Source organism: Protopterus annectens, chromosome 2.part1, assembly GCF_019279795.1.
Source record: "Protopterus annectens isolate FY-2018-M chromosome 2.part1, PAN1.0, whole genome shotgun sequence".
NCBI lineage: Eukaryota > Metazoa > Chordata > Ceratodontiformes > Protopteridae > Protopterus > Protopterus annectens.
In genome coordinates this window covers 36,383,154-36,409,390 of record NC_056729.1, presented here as the reverse complement: position 1 = coordinate 36,409,390, position 26,237 = coordinate 36,383,154, and the positions used below count along the sequence as shown (strand labels likewise).

General features: G+C 39.9%; 1 protein-coding gene across 1 annotated transcript in view; it reads left to right on the top strand.

Annotated features, from left to right (window-relative positions):
- Positions 1-3,541: 3,541 nt before the first annotated feature.
- Positions 3,542-26,237, top strand: part of RNF24 (ring finger protein 24) — a 669,287-nt gene continuing 646,591 nt past the window's right edge. Inside the window, exon 1 of the mRNA XM_044062004.1 lies at positions 3,542-4,139. Within this exon, the coding sequence (XP_043917939.1) occupies positions 4,117-4,139 (23 nt within the window). The 5' untranslated portion in view covers positions 3,542-4,116. The remainder of the gene's footprint in view (positions 4,140-26,237) is intronic.

Sequence of the window (26,237 nt, the reverse complement as noted above, 5' to 3'; positions counted from 1 at the left end):
TCGACTTCTTCGAAACAGTCACCAAGGCCATTGATGAGGAAAGGCAGTCCATACAGCCTACCTTGACCTTGCAAAGGCTTTCGACACAATACCCCACTCGGGTATTGTAGAAAAACTTACCAGCTTAAATGTAAACCCATATGTCACAAGATGGGTTGCAAACTGGCTTAAGGACAGAACCCACAGGGTTAGAGTTGCTGGCGCTGTGTCAGACTCCAAGCCGGTCACAAGTGGTGTCCCACAGGGCTCGGTCCTTGGCCCCCTATTGTTTGGCATCTACTTCTCAGAAGTACAGGCCAACATGGGAGGACTTTGGCTGACAAAGTTTGCAGATGACTGCAAACTGGGCACCATAGTGGAAAGTGCATCGGACATGGATATCCTTCAGAAGGGACTCACGGAAACAGATAGCTGGTGCCAGAGCCATGGCCTGAAGTTAAGCGCCAAAAAATGTATAGTCATACCCTTCGGGAAAAACAAGGTAACCCCAAGCTACCATATAGGTGGCAATCCACTAAGCACAGAAGAGGTTATCAGGGACCTGGGGACCCAGGTTGACAGTGGCCTTTCTTTGACACTCACATTGCTAAAGTGGTTAGAAAGACCTTCTACATTGCCCACCTGATCATGAAGGGATTCACATCCAGATCTAGTGAGGTCATTGTTCCCCTGTACTCTTCACTTATCAGACCAATGATCGAGTACAATGCCCCATTCGGGATGTATCTCACCCGACATCTGCAGCAATTGGAGAGACCCCAAAAGTTCCTCACCAAAAGGATAAAGGGACTCCAAAATCTGTCATATGCTGCCAGATTGAAGAAACTCCAGCTCTATTCAGTCGCATACCGTCTGCTCAGAGGTGACATGTGCCTGACATACAAGGCCATGTCCAACCCGGAATTAATGGACATGCTCCACCTCAAAAAATCCAAATCCACCAAAACCACTAGAGCAAGCGACTTAAACCTTAGCACGGCTATAAATAGGGCGTGCTGGAGGGATAGATTTATCACTCAGAGACTCCCTATGCTGTGGAATAAAATCCCGGTCCATGTGAGGCAGAGCACCTCGCTGACTCTGTTCAAGAGAAATCTAGACCTGTGGATGGGAGATCGTAGGTTTACCCCGGGAATCATATCTGTGTCACTGCTGGACAGAGGCACAACAAACTAATGGGCACAGTATTTTTTCATATAAGGGGTGGCGTAAGCCACAAAAATTTGGGCTAGGCTTATAAATGCCTTAGGGCAGATAGCCTAGTATAAACCTATGAACCTAAAAAAGAGAAGTTCTGTCCCTTGTACTGGCCATTGGTATATTTTTGGCCTGCAAAATCTGATGTTTGTACCACAATTGTCCCACTTTGGGCATTTGAAAAGGTGGCAACCCTACATGACAAATATAACTAAATTGTATTAATTCAACAAAAGAATGTTTTGTAAGTATAATGTAACTCATGTTAACCATCCTATGAGCTTTCTAGTTGAAGTTGTTAATAAACTGCCAGTATGTATTCAGCATTTTCACCATTTGTTCCACATTATGACAGGTACCGTTCCATACTTTAGAGATGGAACATGGAAGATTGAGAGCTATGCTGAACTCAACAATTTCTAATGCCGGCCCTGTAAAGGGAGGGGGGGGGGGCAACTTTGTTAAAGTAGGTTCATAAACATACAATATTCGCTTATCCACTGTTCCCAGCTCCTACTTGAAATCTGCTAGACGTAGGGTTGCCACCTTTTCAAATGCCCAAAGTGGGACATTTTTTTGTAGAAACGTGAAATTTTGCAGGACATACATACCCACGTGGAGTGCAAAAGACAGAACTTCACTATTTTTGTCCAAATAAAAGCTTATTCTTGTAGCATATGAATTGCTTACGCTATTTCATATACTGTTTATGTGTTTCAGATACAACATAACTGTTTCATGCAACTATTAAAAAAACTTAGTAAATTTTGTTTTGCCTTAAAATCTCATGACATTTGCCATTTTTAGATTTTTTTCTCAGGACAAAACTGCCCAAAGTGCGACTGTCCCTCGCAAAGAGAGACAGGTGGTAACCCTAACTAGACGACACGGTTTGTGCTTCGCTGATAACCAGCCTGAGACGCAAATACAGTAAGTCACATTATGTTCTTTATGATGTTCCTAACCCATAAATCAAAGCTGTGTAGACAATTAGACATAGTCGGTCTCACTAAACCATTACAATTCTGAATAGACATAGTCGGTCTGAATAAAACATTACAATTTTGAGAGAGTAACAGAAAAAAAATGCTTACCTAAACGTAAACAGTGTGTATGCCGGGCCGGCCCATTTACTACGTCCTTACAAACTACCTAAAGCAGTATCAATCTTGGGCATACTGGTTTATAGAGCAAGATCTTGATACGGTGTCAACATACCTCTCAAATTCTTTACAAAAGAAATGTGAACAAAGCCAAAAATAAAGGGGGGGGGGGGGTGTCAAAGGTTCAAAAATAAGGACACGGTTGATATTATTGGCATAAACTTAGCAAGTTGATATAATTAAAGGTTTTGCGTTAGCGTGCATTTGCTGAGTGATATCGATTCTGAAACTTAAATGGCTATCGTTATTTAGTGAATTCAATCCTCACTGATGTGCCAGAAAAGCATGTGCTTACATGCGGAATAGACAAAGGTATGAGGCAAAAATCAGGGCAGCCGAGAGTTAGGAGTGTGTCAGTGAAAAGAATATCGAAATGCGTAAATTTGACTGCTTAAATCTGCCCTGTCGCTAAGAAATGCTTCCTATGGGATTTTCCAGAGTTATGTATGTTAAACGTATTACTAAAGGTTGTCTAAACTGAAAATTTGAGGTACTGGGTTTATGGTCATTTTGTAATTCTGATTCAAGCAAAGGTAGTAGACAGGGTTAGTGTACAGAGTAAGAGTCCACCCGGGTGCACTTGTATTAGCTTTTGGTAAAGAGTCTATAGCATTTGCTTTCGACTATGCTGGTTAAAGAAGAAACTACTTTATTAAATGTTAATAAAGATTAACACTAGGGTTGCCACCTTTTCAAATGGCCAAAGTGGGACATTTTCAGGACACACATCAGATTTTACAGGCCGACACATACCCATGGTCAGTACAAAGGATAGAACTTTACTTTTTTGCCAAAATAAAAGCTTTTTCTTGTAGCAGTTTAGTTGCTTATTCTGTTTCTTGTAACATTTTGGTATTTTAGATACAGAAATAACAATTTTATGCAAGTATTACATAAAATATGGGACATAATTATGTCCTACAATCTCAGGACATTTGCCATTTTTAATATTTTTGGTCAGGACACAACTGCCCAAAGAGGGACTGTCCCTTGCAAAGTGGGACAGGTGGTAACCCTAATTAACACTTAGTAGCCGGTGAACGCTTTATTCCACTTATACATTAATAGTTGGCACGCCCAATCCAGTCAAAACAAACATAAAAACGTGCTCAAAGGGGTGTGTCTGATATGAATGCATTGCGGCGCACTAAATGCAGCGCCAATGTTATAAAGGGGTTTGCTGAAGACATGTAAAGCTAACCTTTAAATGTAAATAAAGAATCTGTTCGCGGAAGGTTTTTCTGTAGGATCAGTCTGAATATGTGTCTACTGTAATCTCAAGGATTTTTTAACGACTAATTCATATAGTCACGTATAGTCTTCATAGCTACTACATTGTCAAAGTGAGACTTATGCGCCCCTGAAACCGCCCCTCAGGCCTCAAAATGATAAGTCTGCCTACATAGACCAAAGCCCACCAAATTGGTGCTGTCGTCATCAAAGCGACGTTTATTGCTGCCATGTTTACTAATCGAAAGGCTGAAGACTAAGAGTATGTCAGATGTACTGTTCCCAATAAGGAGTCTTTTTCCGTGGAGTTTCATTTTACGGTGGCTTGCTTCTAGGCGGGACTTTTCCTAATTTTCCATTAATCCGTGGTTGAACGTGACACATTTAGTCCACCAAGACTGTGTAAATTGAGTCCTGCTGATTTTAGTGTAGATTTGATGTCTGGAACTTGAGATCTATTGCTGGATTGGAGATCAGCACTGGTTACGCCACATGGACAGGGGGTTGCACTTTTGAAGGCGTTTGCATGTGTCACGGTAGGACATTTAGGTACGTGCATTCGAGTTTTACCTCTTTATTTAACAGTACATATCCATAGTAGATTTTTGTGCAACAACTGAATTTTTGTTGGGGGTGCTGCCCTCTCACCCCACTGGCATGTCTGCGTAGAAGCTCCCCCCTGCGCACCCTCATATAAGAAATACTAAGAATGTGTGTGTGTGTTCACACGTTGCAAATTAAGTTTTAAGTTTAGAACAATTTTCAACACTTGTACATTGATTCTGTAACCCCTATCTTAAAAAAAATCTGTTGTTTGTTTGGTTGATAAGCATATAAAAATGTGTGCTATACACATTTTATATTTAAATGTCTAACTTATGTTTATTACCTTACGAAGTTGGGACTTTGTGTAATATTGCACGCTACACAGATGCGTAGTCGTGCGTCTTTACACATACACACTGTGCGTATATGTAGTATGTGTGTAATCAAAGCTTGATGTGTTTGCGGCTATTTATGTCAACGCTTTATGCGTACAAGCATTTATCTGTATTTAACATCTTGAACTGGTGGTTTGTTGCAAATGTAGATAGGGCATTGTCCTATATTACTGGCTTGCAGTAGTGGTGGTGGGGGAACAGAATAGCGCTCCTTGTTAACTCTGGAAGGCTTATTAGGCAGAAACAACCGTTTAAGAGTGATCCAGAAGCAATGTTGTTGAATCTTAATTACGTGTGTGTTTGGCTGGTGTTATTATGCTATGGTTTCTTCCTTTGTTTATTTTTTGCAGGCGTTTTGGGTGCTTTAATACCGTAGTATGGCCCCATTCCCATGTCAAAGTATAATTAAAGTCCACAAAATAAGTTTGCTTCAGTTTGTGCTGTTCTCATGGTTAAAACTAACTGCTGTTGTTAGGTTACACAGTTTGTCAAGCTAATGACCTACTGCTATTTTAAGGAGTTTGTCTCGACCTCTGGTTGACTGATTGTATTCCTTGTGCGTGTGTGTGTATGTACGTATATACATACGAGTCTGATACTTTTTATCTGTAATTTTCATCTAATCACAAAATATCTAATAATTAATCTAGTACACATTAATGTGAAACACACTAGGTGGATCACATTAGTTTTAAACTTCATGTACAGCAAAATACTTCTCAAATAACTACTTTTTTCGTGGGCTGGGGGCATACACCCTCTGTACTCCTTTATTTAAGTTTAGTGGCTCCATAGTTAAACAACTGTGGAGAAAATCTGACAGTGAATCACTGCTGCTGCCCAAACCAGTTTTCTCAAGGTAGAGATGCAGTATAATCTTGGGGTTTTAGCAAGATGCAAATAAAGATGCAAATATTGGTCAACTCTAATTTGCATTTTAATTCATGTGATCTAAAAAAAGCACACAAGCAGTCATTTGCTATACCTTACACACTTTTCTGTTACACGATTGCCATTTGTTCATTTATGTTTTTGCTTAAGTGTTTTAGATCAGTGGTGACCCTTTTTGTAGACAAAATGTGTTGTAGATAAAATGTCACAAACCCTTACATATACATATGTGTGCATGTTTGTCTAGTATGGAAATGTTTGAAAGAAATTTAATGACTGACTTTTGATTGAAAGATTATCCCACATACGGTTTGTATATTAATTGTTTATTTTTAGTAATTGGTTCCATAGTTTGCTGTTAACTCCCAGTCAGTTTTTCCAGGCATAGACTTTTAAATAGAAGAGGATCATACTTTTATTTCTTGTACACCAATCGGAAGTCACCTCCAAGTTATCTTTAAGAAATTGAACATAATGATGGTTTCTTAATTCTTTCTGAAAATGGTCTTTTAAGTTTTCCAATTCTATGTATTTTTTTTCTGGTAAGGAATTATTGTATCACTTCAAGTTGTTTTGTTTGACTTATTTGAAGGCTGTACAGGACAGCATTGTGTTCAGCAATCTCTCATATCAAGGTGTAATGTGGCACAGTAGTCTAAACTAGATGTGACCATTAATGCACTTTTCTAATTTTGGTAGTTAACTCTGGTAGATGTGACCTGTAAGTATCTGTTAACAGATGGAATACAATCACAATTTCTGAAGCTTGGAAAACTTGAACTATTTTTAAAACACACTGATTTTTGTAGCAAGGAATTTTAAGTTATTTTCAGGCAGTTTGTATGACGGCTTTAGAACATAGCATTACATTTAACTGTCCTAACTTTGGTAGAGAATAACATTAGTTAAAGTTTGTTGACTGCTGTTGTCTGTAGATCTTTAATGACTGCCCCCCCCCCCCCTTCTTGGGCATAAAAGGTGGAATCTGGAGCTGCTGCAACTCAAGTATGTAGTTTTTTTTGTAGACCTTGGGGAACTTTGGAATGTTTATTGGAGTCATTATATTAGTTTGTAGTCATCACCAGATTTCATTGTCCAGAGCCAGTTTCCTAGTTGGATGAGTAGTCCAGTAAGAAGTAGCCCCCGCTACAAGGTCTGTGTGAAGCACCACAGGTAACCTCCTCTCATTATGTCCTGTCACTTAAAATGTGTTTTGTATGTTGCCAGTCTGTATGTAATTTAATTTGCCACGTATTCCCTTATGTAGAATAGTATTAAATACCTTAGCAAGATGAAGATAAGCCACTTGTGAGCTGAATATTGCTGCCTTCTCCAAAGAAAACCTTAAAACTTTAACTGTGCTGGAATTCCAGAAGCAATACCCAACAATGTACAGTGCAAAACTTTAAAACTTTCTTTAACTATGCTAGGAATTTCAGAAGCAATACCCAACAGTGTAAAGTGCTGATCTCAAGTGACACAATCGGCTTCAAACCCAAGGCGCAGCCAACATACTCACTGTTAAATTTAATTTCAGCTTCTGCCTGCTTTATTACTACACAGCTCTTGCATCCCCCTGAAATGACCTCTGAGCAAGTCCTTGATGTCCTCTCCAAAGCCAAAAACACTAGGTGTATGGGTTATGACAACATACCTGTTGGTCTCCTGGAAAGTAGCAAACAAAGCATCCGAGATTCCCTTTTAAATTTATGCAGTCTTAATCTCCCCACCAGATATATGTATGCCTTTGTAGTGGAAAATGGGCACAGTGGCACCCCTGCACAGAGGTATTCCTACCACTCACTCAGGAAACTGTGGACCATTTTAGTGTCACTAGCATTGTTTATAAAGTAATGAAACACATCATCATAGAAGTTTATAAATAAAGACCCAGGAAACTACACTCCCTTGACCTTAACTATTTTGACACTGTGAAGAGTAGTTCTTGTCTACTAAGTCTGGTAGACTTCTTTGAAAAGGTAAATTAAACATATTGAATGACAGACAAATGATGCACACTGCATACCTGGATTTGGCTGAGTTCTTTGATGCGATCTTTCATTTTGGTGCTATTGATAAGTTTAACCTCTTGGATATTTAGTTTGATAGGCAGCTAACTGATTCACAGAACAACTACAGTCTGGCTTGTTGGGTCTCTTTCCTCTAACTGTTTGGTCACCAGTGGTGTCCCTCAAGGATCCATATTGGGTGCACTCCTGTCCAGGTTTTACCTCAGTGATATAAGTGGATGCCAAATGGGGCTCTGTCTTTACAAAGTTTGTGGGTGGCAACAAATTAAGTACTGTCATTCCCTCCCTATTAGATACCCTAGATGACGGACTAAAATTAAATGCAAAAAATACAGTATTGTACTCTGTAAGCACAAGCACACTCTTTCACCTGCAACGTAGAGGGTCATCCCTGTCAAAGTTAACACTATCTTTAGAGACCTTGGCACATTTTTGGAGAATGTACTCTCTAATTCTTTTTGTGTATAACTAAATCCTTTGGCTTACTTTTATTGATTACTTAGGCTGTGTCTTTCATATTCCAAGAAGTTATTGTTATCTCTACCTCTTTCTTATCTAATCTACAGTAGTATATAATGCCTTCTTCAGCATGTACCCGTCCCAACAATTTTTGACCAAAAAATCTCTGGTATGTACTCAGCTGTTAAGAATGTCAAGAAGCTAGCCCTATTACTGTACCTTTGTCTTCTGTAGACTTTTACTCAAGTGACCTCTGGCTATAAGACAGCAAAAGACCAAATTCTTTTAGACCTGTTATCTGTTCAAAAACGTGACAGTACCTCTGACACCTACTCTAAGGGCCTAAACCTACATCAAAACATTAAAACCCCGTTGATGGGATAGGCATATGTCCCAAAGGATATGTCCTTCAGATGCTGCTGTTACTTCTTCAGAAACTTGGAAGGCAAGCTGGCCCCTTAACAAGCCCATATGTTCATGTCTAGTCTGTCATTTTGGATAAGCTTCATTCTGACTCTGCCAGTTGTTTTACATAGAATACTGGTTAGGCTGATGAGTTTTGAATTTGATATGCCCGCACCCCTGTAAATTGATACTGTTGCAGCCTGTCATCATGGGCCAGTGATATTTCCATTCTGGTCAGAATGATTGATGGAGATTGTTAGGGTTTTTCCTACAACCTGTATAGGAAAAGTACAGTTTTGTACCTACCATAAATGTAGATGTTCGAGGATCTCCATTGCTGCAGTCCTGACTAATGGGTACTCCGCTGCCCACCATCGGCCCGAATACCAAAGGGCTAGATCTGGCGTCGGTCATGGCGCCCGAGACTGACGTGGTGTCAGTATAAATGTGCATGACCGACGCCATAACATCAGTCTTTCTTGCCTCAGATGTCAGAATGCAAAAAAAAACACCACCCAAAAACCCCAAACTAAAAAGAAAAAGGGGGAAGGAGGGAGGGAAAATTGGACTGCAGCAATGGAGATCCTCGAACATCTACATTTATGATAGGTACAAAACTGTACTATGTTCGTCGTCTCCCATTGCTGCAGTCCTGACTAATGGGTAGAATCCCAGAGCAACGGAAAAAAAGGGAGGTTGGTCAACTAAATAGCCTGAGGAGCTGCAGACATGCCCTGTAAGACTGCAGTGGCAAACCCAGCCCTGGACCTAGAATAAAGAGGCAAATGATAATGCCTTGTAAAGGTATGTACAGAACTCCAGGTAGCTGCCTCTAGAATGTCTTTAGTAGCTACCCCTCTTAAAAAAGCAGTAGATGTGGCCGTAGCCCTAGTAGAATGAGGCCTGATCCCAACTGGAACCTCTTTTCCATGATGAGAATAACAAAAAGCAATACAATGGCCAATCCACTTGGAAATAGTTTGTTTGAGACAGCTTTTCCACGTGAAGTCACGGCAAACGAAACAAACAACTGTTGAGAACTTCTGAACTCTTTGGTTCTGAACAAATAATATCGTAACTGCCTATGTACATCCAAAGAATGCAAAACTTTTTCCCCTTCAGTTTGGGGGTTAGCATAAAAAGTAGGCAAATGTATAGATTGGTTCAATGCCACATTAGAAATCACTTTAGGCAGAAAAGTAGGATTAGTACGCAAGGAAACTCTGTCACGGTGAAAAATCAGAAAAGGTTCCACTGCCATGAGAGCCTGTAATTCAGATACCCTTCTAGCAGAAGTAACAGCCAATAAAAAAGCAGTCTTCCAAGACAACAACTTCAAGTCAGCCGTAGCTGCAGGTTCAAAAGGAGGCAGAGTCAGCTTTTCCAAAACAAAATTAAGATCCCAAGTAGGAGTAGGAGCCCTTCGTGGGGGTCTTATATTCTTTGCCCCTCTAAGAAACTGTTTAAGCAATGGATGTGAAAATAAAGGAGGGTCACCATCATAGTGAGCAGAAATAGCTGCAGCATGCACTTTAACAGAAGAGAAAGACAAACCCTTGTCCAATAACATAGTCAAATATCGCAAAGTACAACTCAAATCAGGCAATGTGACATCAAAGCCTTCAGCTGAACTCCAAAGAAAAAATCTCTTCCATTTATCAGCATAAACTTTTCGAGTACTAGGACGCCTGGCTTCCAACATCCAAAACTTGTTGAGGGAGCTGAAGGCCCTCATTCTCTAAAACTGAATGCGCCAGGCTGTCAGGTGTAGGGATTGCACCCTGACATTGAGAAAATGATTGTTTTCTTGAGACAATAAGTGAGGAATCCGTGGTAATGGCCAAGGGGCCCCCTGAATTAAGCTCCTCAACAGAGGGTACCAATGCTGACGAGGCCAATCCGGTGCTATAAGGATCATGCACGGTTTGTCCCTCCTGACTTTCAACAGGACTTTTGGAAGAAGAGGCAGAGGAGGAAAGGCATACACGTGAAGGTTGCTCCAACTGAAGGATAGTGCATCTATTTTCCAGGCTTTGGATGAAACAGCCTTGTGCAAAACAGAGGCAGTTGGAAATTCAGAGGAGAAGCGAACAGATCTATGTCTGGAGTTCCCCAAGCCATGGTCAACTGACGAAACACCTGAGGATCCAACTTCCATTCGTGAGGATCCACCATTTGCCTGCTCAGAACATCCGCTAACGAATTCTGTACCCCTGGCAGAAACTGTGCTCGAAGAGTGATGTGCAGATTCAAAGCAGTTTCCCATAACAGCATTGCTTGTCTGCAAAGAGGGTAAGAATGAGTTCCCCCCTGCTTGTTGATGTACCACATGACAGTTGTGCTGTCTGTTCGAATCAACACCAGTCCCGGTCGAAGTAGATCCTTGAATGCTTTTAAGGCAAATTGAACTGCCAGCATCTCCTTCATATTGATATGCAAGTGAAGCAACTCCGGGGGCCAAAGGTCTTGAATCCATTTTCCTTTGAAATGAGCACCCCAGGCTGACTCCGAGGCGTCTGTCGTTAATATCTGACTTGCCTTTGGTTGGGTCACAGAGAGTCCCTTGTTTAGGTGACATTCCTGAGCCCACCACACAAATTCCTTCTGAATGCACGGAAGAATCCGAATGACAGTGTCCAAATCGTGGCTGTGTTGAGTCCAAACGCTTTTGAGATACCATTGTAACTTCCTCATATGCAGTTTGGCATTGGGAAGTACTAGAATGCAAGATGCCATGAACCCCAAGGCTTGAAGGACTGTCCTTGCAGTCAGCCTGGACAGAACTGATAGCTGTAGGAAGTACTGGTAAAGATTTCTTTGTTTGTCCGGGGTAAGAAATGCCATCTGAGTCGCTGTATTCAGTCTCACACCCAGAAAACACATCTCTCGTGAGGGTACTAGACTGGACTTTATTTCGTTCACAGAATACCCCAAGCATCTGAAAACTGTCATCACATACTGCAGATGTCGAAGTAGTTCGTGCTTGCCTTGAGCCAGTATCAAACAATCGTCCAGATAAGGATAAATCTGAATTCCTTTTAGTCTGAGAAAAGCTATTACTGGAGCCAGGACTTTGTGAATACCCTGGGCAGTAGATAAGCCAAAGGGCAATGCAGAGAACTGATAATGCAAATTCCCAGTCCGAAACCTCAGGAATTTCCTGCAACTGGGCCTGATAGGAATGTGAAGATAGGCCTCCTTGAGATCCAAAGTCACCATCCAGTGATCCCTGCCCAGCATAGGCAACAGCTGTTGCAGTGTTAACATCTTGAATTTCGGAATTTCCAGAAAGGTGTTTAGAATGGATAAATCCAGAATGGGCCTCCAAGTATTCCCTTCTTTGGCACTAAGAAAAGACGGGAATAAAACCCTGTGCCCCTTTCCGCAGAAGGAACTTCCTGTATTGCTCCCAACTGGAGCAGAGAAGAAATCTGTGCCTGTGCTTCCAGTCTTCGCTGATGAGGCACATCCGGCATACCTTTGAAAGGCGGGAATGTGTGAAAATAAAATTTGTAGCCTCGAGTTATAATGTCCAACACCCATTCGTCTTGGGTAACCAAATGCCAATTCCTTTTGAAAAGTCCCAGTTTTCCCCCCAGAGGAGCTGCCAGCAAAGCAGAGTCCGGCAGCTGAAGACACAGGTCATTGGGTCTGCTTCCGAAAGGACTGACCCCTGCCCTCCCCAGCAGAAGGGGTAGAAGAACTCAAAGACCTAGAAGTAACAGGGCCCTGAAAGGAAGCCCTACCTCTACTACGCCTCGACTTGCCCCTAGAATGAAAATCCAAAGAGGGAAAAGACCATCCCTTAGCAGGCCAATTCCTATTGAACTTAGGGGGCTGAACCTGTAAAAATTCCTTAACCGTCTGCATAGACTTAGCTTTTTCCTCCATTTTTTTTAAAACTAATTCCACTGGAGGGCCAAAAAGAACATCAGATTGCAAAGGAGCATCCATAATTCGAGCTTTAACATGCTCTGACAAGGACTGATCTTTAAGCCAGGCATGTCTGCGAACAACAGAACTAGTAGCAGCCACCCTGGAAGAAGCTTGTAAAGCATCAAAACCACACTGCAAGGAATGCTTACCAACCTGGTCTGAAGCATGCACTAAATCCTGAAGCTCCTTACAGTCAATACCTGCAGCTAAAGCATCAACTTTACATTTCAATTGACTTAACAAAAATTCTGATACCTGAGCATATGAAACTGACAATTTAAAGCCCTCATAGCCAAAGTAGAAGAGGTATACAGTTTTTTACCCCACCTATCCAGGGCCCTAGCATCCTTGTCCAAAGGAACTGGATTCTTAACCACAGAAGCCTTAACACCTTTGGGGCCTTGAGAAATAGTTTCTGGATCAGCCCTAGGGCTCTTAAACAAGTACTTGTGAGCTTCCGGAACCCTGTAGTATCTATCTGGTTTAACAGGGGCAGGAGGCAGAGAATCTGGGTTAAGGGCAGCCTCAGAAAATACATCCTGAACAACATCCAGTACAGGAGGAATAGCCAAGGGCCTGTGCTGAGGCAAAACAAAAATTCTCTCAGCCTTTTACGAGAATCAGAATAATCCTGGCCTTCCCATTTGAAATGTTCCCTCATGGAATGCAAAGTTTCAGAGAAAGAAAAATCTTCTGGAGGGGACGCAGAGGGAGAAGCATCCTCAGCCTCCGAATCAGAATAGGGAGAGAAATCCTGAAGGTCTTCCACAGAGGAATCTGACTCATTGGAAGACTGAACCAAACTCTCCAACTCTGTCCCTACCCTGGGCCTCTTCTCAGGGGGAGGCATGGAACCCCTAATTAAAGTAATCAAATCTTCAGCCATCTTTAACATGTGCTTCCTAGGAGCTGGACCCTGGGGAAAAGCACCAAGGGCAGACTTAGACTTAGAATGGCCTTTGCCTTGAGAAGGAGGAGGCTTAACCACCCTATGAGGGGAGGGAGCCACAGACAACAGAGGAGCACCCTCACCCTGGCCTAACACAGGAAGCCACCCCCTGTAGTAACAAAGGCTCCCCTTGACACTCTGGTACACTGTCAGAAAGAGCCACTGAAGCAGCCAGTGGTTCTACAGGACCGACGTCCGGAGTGGACGCCTCATCCTGCTTGGACCGCAAAGACTTTTCTTTGCGCTTCTTAGAAGAGCCAGTCATCGGAGAATCCGACGGCATGTTGTAATTACAACGTTTACCAAACACCAGCCTAGCACAGTCCAACCGACGTTTAATAGTACGCTTATTAAAAGTAGCACAAAAGCGACACCCAACAACGTCGTGCTCAGGCCCTAAACAAGGAATGCAGAGTGAATGGTAATCCCTATGAGGAATCTGTTTCCCACAAGAAATACAGTTATTAACTTTTTCTGACATCCGTCAATACTGAGGCAAGAAAAGACAAAAAAAATGTCCCCAATGGGGTACTTAGCCCAACTTGGTCTCCGGTCTGAAACTCGAAAACCGACAATTCCAGAACGCCGAACGGCACTTGCAAATTCTGCTTCTGCTCAGGACCATGCGGCAAGAAAGACTGATGTTATGGCGTCGGTCATGCGCATTTATACTGACACCACATCAGTCTCGGGCGCCATGACCGACGCCAGATCTAGCCCTTTGGTATTCGGGCCGATGGTGGGCAGCGGAGTACCCATTAGTCAGGACTGCAGCAATGGGAGACGACGAACATCCACCAGATGTACAGTTTTTGTTTATATGTTATCACTTTCAGTTCTGTTTTTTGACATGTACAGCTTACTGCGTCTCTGTTTTACTTTCACTTGTGGCAACAGTTATCTGTTACACAAGCGATGTTTCATCTATTGTCTCAGAATTGTTTCACAATTGAACTAGGTTTTTCTTCCTTAAAGGTGCATTTGGCTGCAATCTCCTTCCACGTATGATTTAATTACACAAGCGATGTTTCATCTATTGTCTCAGAATTGTTTCACAATTGAACTAGGTTTTTCTTCCTTAAAGGTGCATTTGGCTGCAATCTCCTTCCACATATGATTTAATTTCTGTTTATTAGCCTTGTATAAGCTATGTAAGGTATTTTTAATAAGAATATTTCATTGAAGGCCACCTGTACACCCCCTTCCTCGTCCTGGATTTTGAATTATTTTCTAGAAAAAAATTGACTGCATCCTTTAGAGCCTCCCAATACTGTTCATTTGAGTAACAAAAATCTGCTACAAGCATGTAAATGACTGCTAGTTTAAAGAGCTCAGATTAAACATTGAATGACATACAGAAAAGGTGAACTAGAAGTGTGGAAATTAGAGGTTAAATAGGCAAGAATGGAAACAGATATTGGGGATGCAAGGCTAGAGAGAGAGTGGCTAAATGATGGGCAAGATTTTGTTATTGCGCAGTTTAACAGAGAATTGAGGAGTTGTGAAATTTAATATCCCCAAGCCTTACGGAAGAGCCTTGTCTCTCTTTTCTACACACACACTGCAGTTACGTACTGCTGCTATTTTCAGTGACCGTCTTCTCACGCACTGCTAAGAACATGTTGTAGTGGTGCCTTTGCACTGAAAAAAAAATGCTAAATTTCATAGCCTAGTAAGACTTGTGTAACTACAGAGCTAGTGTGAAAGTGTTGCTGACTTACAGCTGCATGAGGGCAAGGATCTTATGAATATTCAAAGGGGTCGAGGAAAGGTGTTAAGAATCGCCAGCTGTTATAAAAAAAAAAAGTGGGTGGATTATTTGCAGTCAAATGGGCACAACGTTCACATCTGTTAGGTTGACATGTCCAAGAGACTTGACAGTTCCCGGGTAGGAGAGTATTCCCTTTCCCTGGGGAATGTGCAGTCTTGTAGTTTAATATATATAATTAGCAGGGGGTGTTGGCACAACCCCCCCCTCCCACATGGGGGGAGGAGGGGTGCTTGTCCACTGCAAAAACATTTGATATTGGTTTAGGCTACTTAGGGGTAATCCTTGGAGCATGCACACAATGTGTCAAAACTCTGTATTTATTCTTAATGCTAATGTTTTGTTCATTTCATTGTAAGTAATAGGTGTGTGTGTGTGATATGAGCAAGAGAGATTTCTGCCACTGGCGACCTCTTCAACTAGGTACTCCGGATTACTGCTCCATTTGTACCCCCTTTCTACAGTGTGGGCATAAGAGGAGACCTGACCTTACATGCTAATCAAGGATAGTTTGGACAGGACAAAGGTGCAGTAGGGCTGCTGCATGAACATGAGTTCAAGCATCTGGTGTGGTGATAGAACCCATAGCCATGATTTTTCTAGAATCCAAGCATCTGGTGTGGTGATAGAACCCATAGCCATGATTTTTCTAGAATCCAAGCATCTGGTGTGGTGATAGAACCCATAGCCATGATTTTTCTAGTATCCTGTGTAAGTGGAATATATATGCTGCTAAGCTATTGCCTTTGCCTTTGTTGTGCTTTGCAATGACTCTTCAGACTACTTCTTATCCTTCATGCACATGGTCTGTTCACTGTGTTAGCCCTAGACTAGAACTTTGTCTAACCAAAGTATTTTAGATGTTCCATCTTCTCAAAGCAGATCAGCGTTAACCATTCTACTACTTGGCTGTTAGTCCAGGATGCTAAGCATTTGATTGCCAGCAGTTGTTTTTTTCACTGTTAACATACAAATTGCCTGTTTTTAAGTAGTGAATGTTAACTATAGTATTGTTTATCTTTGCTTAGTTGCTTTGTTTCTCCTTTTTAATTTGCTCAAGCTTGCTAGATAATTGTTTAGTAGCAAAGTAGAGCGACTTCTTCCACTGACAACTAGACTGGACAGCACCCTTCTTTCTGATATGTTGACCCTTGTCTTTCTTATTTTGATAGCAAAAGTGACTTGACTGCATCATATGTTCAGCTCAGATCATCTGGTCTAGGTTTATTTACCTTGAGCTCTTGAGCTCTACCGCTTGGAATTCGTCCTCTGAACCAAAAAAGAGAGAGAGAGGACTCTTGCCTGCCCCCACTCCCTCTCCCCTTTAAGTGTGTATGCAAACTACTTCCTTTCCCTTTACATAACCACGGACTTTAATAATTAAGATAGCTTTTTTTTCAAGCTAAGACTTTTGACTGTGCAGTTGTGTGCTTGCATATTACTTTTCCTTTTTGTACCCAAGCTCTTTGATTTCAGATTTGTCATCTTATGTATTTACTGTAAAATGTAAGCTTTCTGTGCTTGTATAATGCCGTATATATTAACTGGCTGAATTTCTCATCTGTCACTGCAGCATGCAGCTGTCAAGCAAATATTTATGACTAAAGTTCATTTGGCTGCTGTTTCCAGTCTTCACCTGGGAGTTGATATTTTTTCCTTAACATCCCAAAGTCTCCAGAGCCTTAAGAGTCTCTTGTTGTAGTGTCTGCTGTAAAAAAAATATATAAGTATCTCTTTGGGCTGTGTAGTTTATTCGCAGAAAAATTAATGTAAGGTCTCCTAGGATTAGTTGCTAAAATATCTTACTGGGATTAATTTTAATTATTTATTTTATTTTTTTAGTAGCTATTTAGCTGTCTGAATTTTAAGAGCATCACACTCTGACTTGTCTATTAGTGTAAAGTACCATATAAAGAGTCTTCTTTTAACCCTAACTTTGCAGCTGAATCAGACATAATGGTAGTATTTGGTACATTAACTAAGATACTGTATAGAAAGATACTGTATAGAAAAAGCCAAAAAAGACAAGTCCATATGGAACAATACCAAACTCTTGTTTACTTTTTTACAAGTCCCTTGAAGAGGTAGCTGTTGATTTGCATTCAGTTTTGATGAGTTAAACATAAGCCATTACCCAAGTTTGCTGTAGCTCAATTTACAAGAAGTGCAGCTACTTAAGAATGTAGCCTTTTTGATATCTGTGCGACTATATGTGGTTTTCACTAAAGTTTTGAAAACATTTCTAAATTGATTCTGGTCTTTAGATCAAGATCTCTAGAGGTCCACCAAGTAGGAAGAGCTTTGGGTTCTGTAGTTTAGTCACAGAGGATGGGCCTGTTCCTATTAATTACCAAAGTTGTGTACTTAATAGCTGCAGGAGTGGGTCCATTCATGCCAATGACTCCACGCACCTTCTCTGGCCTTGGTGAAGACTGTCTGGTGTGTTTTATGGATATTTTTTTACTTTGGTGTGGCTAATCTCAGATTTGGAGACAGAAAATCAAATTGGTGCATTATAAGATGGGTAGGTGCTGGGCATTCTGTGTAAGTTAGGATTGTCAAGCAGTTCTGATTCTTATGGTTATAGTCCTGTGAGTTGAGAGACAACCCACTCCTACATATTTATTATTACAGTGAATGCAGAATTTTGTGAAACTTGCAAAATGTTGCTTCATCTCAGAGCTGTCATTTCCCGCAGCAGTGATACAATGGCCAAATACAATCTGTTTTAAATTAACTGGATGATTATACGCTACGTAGTACTTGGAGGGAGGTCAGGTGGCATTTAAGCAATGGCATGCTTTCTCTACATCATTTGGTCTTTTCCCCTGTCACAAACCATAGGAAAGTCCCTTAGTTTCCTCTAGATAACAGAAAAGTTGCTTAAGCTTCCCCATACAAAAAGTTGAATGCTGCATCTTAAAATCAGACTTGACTTGTGTGTTTGTGTGTCTGTGTGTGTGTGTACACGTATAGTGTCTGTGTATGTATACATATATCTGTATACAAAATGAATACAAGTCTTTGTTTAAATTGACATGCAGAAATGTTGATGAATGTTCGATTTTTCTGCACATTGAAACGTTCTCTGTCTGTGATTACTCATAAAGTAAAAAAAATTCTTAATAGCAGCACAATGTTCTTTAATCCTATCGGATAATTTCCTACTTCTCTTACCTGTATAAAAATTGAAACAAAACCCCAAATATACTACATTTGCAGTATTTGCAATTGTAATAATCAACCATATTGACAGTGGTTAAGCCGCGGTGGTGCAGCGGTAGCGTTGTTGCCTCACAGCAAGAGGTTCTCCCGTTCAATTCTCGGCTGGAGCGCCTTCAGTGTGGAGTCTACATGTCCTCCCCGCTGTCGAGTGGCATTCAAAAGACATGCGTAGAATGGGTGTGCCTTCGTTGAAGGTTGGGCGTTGAGGTGGCACCTCAGCACCCGTAAAAAATTTACTGCCAATCATTAGCGGACCGAAGTTCTGCTGTGGTGACCCCTAACCGGGAAAAGCCGAAAGAAGAAAAAAAATTGACGGTATAGTGGTTTATGTTTAAAGGTAAAACTAGTACATTGATGGATGCATTTACATGTAACACAATTGCCGCATTTGAACATACTTGTCTTATGATGAGGGTACCTAGGGTGATGTAATAAAAAAATAAAAAAAATTACCATTATTCTTAAAAACGGACTTTAAAGTCTTGGTATTTTTATAACTAAAACTGGGTCTAACACCTAAAATTTGAGATAGCTGACTATTGATTACCTTGTATAATGCACCAGTTCTTAGTCAAAATGGACTTTTGTCTAGGCTAATGGGGAGGGTAAAACTAAGTTTAAAATCTTGGCTGGTATTTTTACAGTCTTGGTTAGTATTTTTGCACTTGCAGATTCAAACAAGTTCTCAATATGGGTGAAAATCTTGTCCTTCGTAGTTCACTAATTTCTACAACTAATCTGTCCAATAAATGTGCGGGATATTTTCTATCTAAAAGAGTTTGTTTTATTTTGGGGAAAAAATTCTCTATCAAACACAGAATCTGCCCTAATAATTCTGGACAAACATATATTTATTTTTATTTATTTTACATTTGTTAACCGGGGGTGTCTGAGCCGAAAAGGCCCTTTTTCAGCAAAGGCCCGGGAGAAAAGCTCCACAAAGAAAAATTACAGACACATTTAGTTATTTAGACATAATCAGTATACACACAAATTACAAGAGACATGTTTTTACAGTGGTATGTGGCACAAAGTGGAGAGAACAATCAAAAAAATATTAATTTTAAAAATAAAGGTAAGTAATAGATTTGTGGTGTACAGCTGAACTTTGGAATGTATGTAGAATGCATACATAGTACACAGGTACAGTACATACATTGTAGATTAGCCAGTGTTTGTGAGTAAGATTGAAATACTATTATCAATTGCTTTAGCTTTAGTATGTATATGTTATCCGCTTTCACTAGCCTGGGGAGCAATCATGGCACTGCCAACTTTGCTTGAGATGTTGCCTGATGAGGTCTTTAAAGGAGGCTTTGGATGATGTGTTTTGAATGCTAGTAGGGACAGAGTTCCATTTTTAGCCTGGGGAGCAATCATGGCACTGCCAACTTTGCTTGAGATGTTGCCTGATGAGGTCTTTAAAGGAGGCTTTGGATGATGTGTTTTGAATGCTAGTAGGGACAGAGTTCCATTTTTTAGCCACCGAACTACTATATAGGGAATCTCCAAAGCTATTGTAGCTGTTGGTGACTTCTAGTAGTAGTTTGCTTGATGATCTAAGAGGCCTTTTGGCTGAGTGATGTTGTACTAGGTTTTTATGTTGCCCCTTTGCAATGTTTACCTTCATAAAAAATAGATATTGACTTGTGAATTCCAAAAAGTTGTTCCTAAACGTCTTTTTACAATAAATATTTGAATGGAACAAAAACCTGTCTGTCCAAAGAAATCTCGACGTCCACAAATTGTACTATAGTACCAGTATTGGATACAGAAAATTTAAAAAAATCAATGCAGTTATTAAGTGCTTGTGGAAGTAAGTTGTTTAAACCTGGTACCTTTCCAAATAAAGAAAATATCATCAAATACATCTTTTATATCACTCTGTCTTTTCAAACTCGTTGATATTAACTAAGCGTTCCACCTCCCACGGGCTTAAGACCAAATTAGCATAGGCAGGGGGCCATTTTAGATCTCATAGCTATGCCTCTTTGCTGGTGATAGATTTTTCCATTGAAAATAAAATGTTGTCCAAAACAACTTACAAATAGTACCAATTTTCTGTTTGTCCAAAAAAGTATACTTAAAAAGAAATTTCCTTACAAACTGGAAACCTTCAAAGTGTGCTGGTGTATAAGGATTCTACATGCAAAGTCACCATAAAACTATCATTAGAAGAAATTTGGTGTCTATACAAATTGTTTAAAAATATCCAAGAATCTTGTAAAATAAAATTTAGATTGCACAATAGTAGAATGTAATACCTAATCTACGTATTAAGAAATATTTTCAGTCTTAGTATTTCGTCAGGAAACAATGAGACTAAATGGTGGATCTGTCTCGGTTATGTATTATATGAAATGGTATTCATCATGAGTAATTCTATTACTGTGTAAAAAGTTCAGTTAAGCAACTTGACAAACACTTCATGAACTGGTATAAGGTGATAAAACAACTGAGTGTGGGACGATTCTGTCTTAATTACATAAGACTTCTGTTCCATAATCACAATCCAGTGCCCTTATCTGCCACTATAATTCTGATCTGATTATCTTTTAAGTCTCTAAAGGCCTGTACTTCTGTCTTAGACAAATTGTACAGTTCTTTTGAGGTATCAATTCTCTAATTTCATGATCACAAGCCTTTAAATATACATACAGAGTATTGTGTAAAGTAGGATTAAAAGTTCAATTTTTCTTTAATACTTCGTGTGAAGGACAGTCGGAAGCATCGTTCAAAATATATTTGAGATTTTTCTGAGAAAAAAATCTAAAATCAAGTAACACATTTGTTCTTGGAGCAGGAATATATGTAAAACCTTTCCTTAAAATATTCAGGTGTCCATCAAAAAAAAAAAAATACTGGTAATAAATTTAAAATGGAACAATCAGAAATGGCTAAGAACAGTCCAAAGACAGATGGGCTACCACCGATTTCTTGCCCCTATTCCATCCTCTTACTCGTCCTCTCAGGGCTCCACCCCTCCCTCATACGCTTCTTCCTTCCATAGATAAAAAATCATTAGTGGTGGTCTGGTTAAGGACCACATTGTCAGGGCCGATGTTGTCACCCCTTACTCCTTCTTGATGATTAATGTTAACAGAGTTAGAAGGTGGAGGAAGGTCGTCCAAAGATGAAGCTGCTTCGCCAATAATTGCTGTAGTAACATTCTGTGGTGGCAAAGGTGTAACAGGAATGGAGCAATTCTCTCTTAAAATTAAAAGCTTGCTAGTTACAATATTGCTCAATGTCAATATGAAGTTTTTTTTGTTTTTCCTGTTGCTAATAGTGACATGTCTACCAAGTCTAGCAGAAATACCACCCCATAAATGTTTGTAAAATTGGGAAGAAGGATGTGCTAAAATGGTAGCATTTAAAGTTTTGATGTCAGTCTTGAGAACTTAAGGCTAATTGTGATAAACCTGAATAAGTACCTTTTAATACTTTAAAGTCCTGTTTCATTTTAAATGTGTACCAGCTCTTTGTAAGTCTGTGAATCCTTCGTAATTCCCTTTTGGAAATTTGTAGTATTGCAAACCAAACGCAACTGCAGTAAACTCTGTTAACTGGAATTCAAGCAAAAGGCAAAAAAATCGAAGAAGTACAATACAGTTGTCATGTGTTGCACTTTGCCCCCCCCCCCCCCCCACAGAAACATACCTTACATTTTTAGAGTTTGAGTTTAAAAAAGGAAGATAGGAATAAATTCATTCCCTCCCCAACCAGAGAACAAGTCAAACCAAGCAAATAGTATAGGGCACAGTATTAGTCAGGCCTATTTTTATCAGTAACTCTCAAGCAGCTAGAAACTACAGTTATCCCAGCGTCTACCAATCCCCATGGGTGCCGGTAAACTGAGAGTTCACTGTATCTCACTGTGAACAGAGTGAGCAAGATAAAAATTATCAAACTCTATTTTCTTGGATGACCGTAACAGTCTTCTATTCTGAATATCAATGACGTGCAGTTAGTATCACAGTCATTGTTGGGACTAGAAGAAAAAAAACAACAGTACCTGTTCGAACATCCATGCCGTTACCCAAAAATGGATTAGAAATGTTTCCAGAAAGTGCTTGTTCCAAAATATTATCACAGATCTGTGAAGCAAATAGTGTGGCATCCAAATCTCCATTAATTTGCACAGTATTATACGGCTCAGTTCTAGAAACAGGAAAATAATTACCCAAACTTGGAGCAAGCTTTGGGCTTTAGCTGCAGTATACACTAGCATTTGAAACCTATTTAGAATATCTTGTAGGCATGCTGTAAGTAGTAAAGTCCATCAAACTCTGGCTACAAAAGCCAATTTCATCTTGTGTTCGTAAGTAAACCAAATACCAAAAAAAAAAAAAGAAAACCGCCAACGTCTTGACTAAATAGAAGAACAACAATCTGAACAGGTAATGCTTCCGTTCAATTTCTGAATTTCATCAGAAACATTTGTCTGAAAAACACAAATGCCTTGTATGTAAATATGCAGATTCAAATAGCCAATGGAAAAAGACCACCTAAAAGTTAAAAATAAACTGACTATCACTTCCTAATGATACCATCTTGGTGCAAACCTAATTATTTAGGTTGTCATTAAGACCTGGAAGGACATCAGCATTCATCACCTGAGCTCACATACTTCAAGGAAGGTGTCAGCATCTCCTATGAAGTTAACCACGTGTTCTGAAATAAGGAATATAAAATATTTGAAACCTAAGCAATGAATACTGTGTTGCTAAGGTGTTCTGATTGCGTTCTTAATAGCAGCCAATGTTCTGTAATCCTACCTGATAATTTTGTACTTGACTTGCCTATATAAAAATTGAACCAAAAATCACAATACCCCAAATATTTGTTTGCAGTACTACAATAGTAATAACATTGACAGTGTAGTGGTTGTTTAAAGGTAATAAAAGTAGTACGTTTAGAATGTGGCAAGAAACTGGAGCACCGGGAAGAAACCCATGCAAACACACGGAGGGCATGCACACTCCATATAGAAGGCACCCCAGCCGAGAATCGAACCAGAGAGCCTCTTGCTTTGAGGAGCCAATGGTAATGGCTGCACCACTGCGTTGCCATGTATAATCAATAAATATATATATATATATATATATATATATATATATATATATATATATATATATATATACACACACACGTGTGTGTGTGTGTATGTGTGTATATATATATATATATATATATATATATATATAAAATTTAAAAAAATATGCAGATATATATACACACAAACGTAGTACAATAAAATACATACCAGTACATACATACACATTTTTTTTATACATGTATTTTTTGTATGTATACAATGTACGTGTGTTTACGTATGTATAGAGGGGTGTTTTTAATGTATGCTTTGTTGACTGGGTTAGTCCCACAAGGCTTGTAGCCTATGTATTTGTATGCATATATGTAAGTATCATTGAGTCATAGCAGCCCTATGGATTGCCATTTGATCTTGCCAAACATGATGCTTTTTTAATAAATATCATTCTCGTCACGTGACCAAAGTAAGACATTTTTTTTTTTATTATATAACTTGAGACTTTATGATAGTTTTTCGTCAACATCTAGCACCCTCAGCATTTAAATTAAATACAGTGAGTGGTGTACTAAAACAGTAGTCTGAAATAATTATATTGGTTACTCTTGAGTTGTCTTCACTTGCAAGTGATGTCGGCCTAATAAGTTATTATTAGGTCTGCAAATTTCCCCCTCTCTAGTCATTGCTGCTGTACTGTTGTTATCTTCCTCCAAACTTGAGGTTATATAGGAGAAACGTCTGCCATGCATTCTTGTAATGTTTTAAGACCTGGCAGGGAAAACTTTGTGTGTGTATAATATGCATGTATTTTACACATATGTTCGTTTGTGTCTTTCTGCTTTTCCTGGTTAGGGGTCGCCACAGCGGAACTCCGGTCCGCTAATGATTGGCAGTAGATTTTTATGTGCTGGCTTGCCGGACCTAACGCACAACCTTCAACGAATGAACGCCCAATCACGCATGTCGCCTCACAGAAGACGCTCTAGAACAGGCAACGTCTAATTGTGAGGCGACAACGCTACCGCAGCACCGCCACCGCAGTCATGTATTTTACACATATAAAGTGTAAAATCTAGTTTATTGCAGAAATCTGGAGCAGCAAACTCTTGAGAATGCTTCTAGAAGAGAAAGGAACCCAACAGGTTGTAGGGACTGGAGAGGCTACGTTTTTAATTTTCCTAAAAATCTTGTGCATTGCCACTCCTTATGAGCTTAACATAGGTGCAGGTCTACCCAACAGGTTGTAGGGACTGGAGAGGCTACGTTTTTAATTTTCCTAAAAATCTTGTGCATTGCCACTCCTTATGAGCTTAACATAGATGCAGGTCTTAAACATGATGATCAATCTACTGGGCTTCAGGACCATTTTTAGTTGATTTTCAAAGAGCTGAAAATATATATATATATTTTTTTAACCCATTAACTGTTCGTTCTTTCGTTGCACACTAGGTGTGCCCCCACTTCCCTTCAAGTCAGGTTGTGAGGGGAGCGTATGTCTGACTTGTGTTTATCCTTGTTCTTTGTCAAGTTTGCCATTAGAGTATGCACTTTTAAGGAGGAGGCTGTGTCTAAGTTGGGTGCATACTTAAGGTTACAGGAGAGCTGCATGGCACAACTGAAATATTTCTGTAGATTCATAGACTTTAGGTACTTAGCAATTTAGCTGTGTACTAAGCTATTGATCTGTATCAGCCTAGCCTTACATTCCCATGGTAGCTTTTAGACCTTTATGGGAGCAGCAATGGCAGGCTGGGGCATTTGAATGTTTCCCCTATCCGTGAAGGACAAGGTTGCTAAACTGGTAGTAAATTTGCAGTTACCCATACATTTATTCAAATTGCATTTGAATAGAGTAATAGAGGCACTTTGCTTTATGTAAAATGAAAGTTCAATAGAAATGGTATTCTCTGTGATACAAACTTGTTCTCCCAATGTGCTTTATTTTATTTTGCAAAAGAGTTTGAAATCCCTCGAGGATGTTTGAAACCGTTGGGCTTGCGAATGTGTAACAAGTCTAAGAGTAGTGTCTGTTGAAGCAAGGCAGAGGTCGCTTCTACCTAACTAGTATCGTTTTGAGAAGCACAAGGCTGTGAGACAGTCTGCTTAGTTTTTATGATTTACTTTTTTGTGTTTAGTGAGAGAGCTTTGTGGTCATTCCAGTTGTGGCAAGTGCTTGGATAGGTACCAAAAGGGACATTATACTGAATGATCTGCCTAGTAAAGTGGAACAGTTACCTCCCTGGATGTGGACTCAGTACCTTTAGCTATAACCTGGGAATGAAAAAGGACTTACAAAAGTCAGATGTGGTGATTTAAAAAACATTTAATTGTCTACATAGGTCCTGGATCCTTAAGTATGTGATTTTCCAGGATTGTGTTGTCAGTGTGATAACTACAAGGAGAGCCATGCTTACAGAAAAGTATAATTATCCACTTTTTGGCATTTAGTTTTAGTCCTTTGTTTTGACAGCAGCTATTTGTATGGGACATGCTGTTTTGAAAAATCTTATGTGCAGACGTGGTCAGCCACAAACTCTTGAATGCCAAAGAAGAGTAGCTCAAGGACTGACCCTGGGGTACGTTGCCAGTGACTGGCCTTTTGGAGCAGGTTTACACATCCACCCTAACATCCTGGGTTCTGTTTGTTAGTGAGTTTGGATATTTTGCTTGGCCAGTTGTTTGCTGGAATGGGGAGCTGTCTTAAGGTGCTGTAGAGATTTGTATAAAATATTTTCACAGCACTAATCCTAGCCATCGGGGATGGGTGTAGTCTTCCCAAAAAGTGTACTGTGGTAAAAAGCTCTTCCCACAGTCTGAGGTTGCAGCTTTCAAAGGTATTGACATACATCTGCTGTGTTTGTCAGCTAGTTACTGCACCTTATGATTCATTGGGAAGATTTCTATTTTGGAGCTTCTGGCCTTAAGAGTCTTTCCAACAGACATCAAGTCTCAAGTACTCTTGGAGGTACCTCATTAAGTCTTCTGTTAGT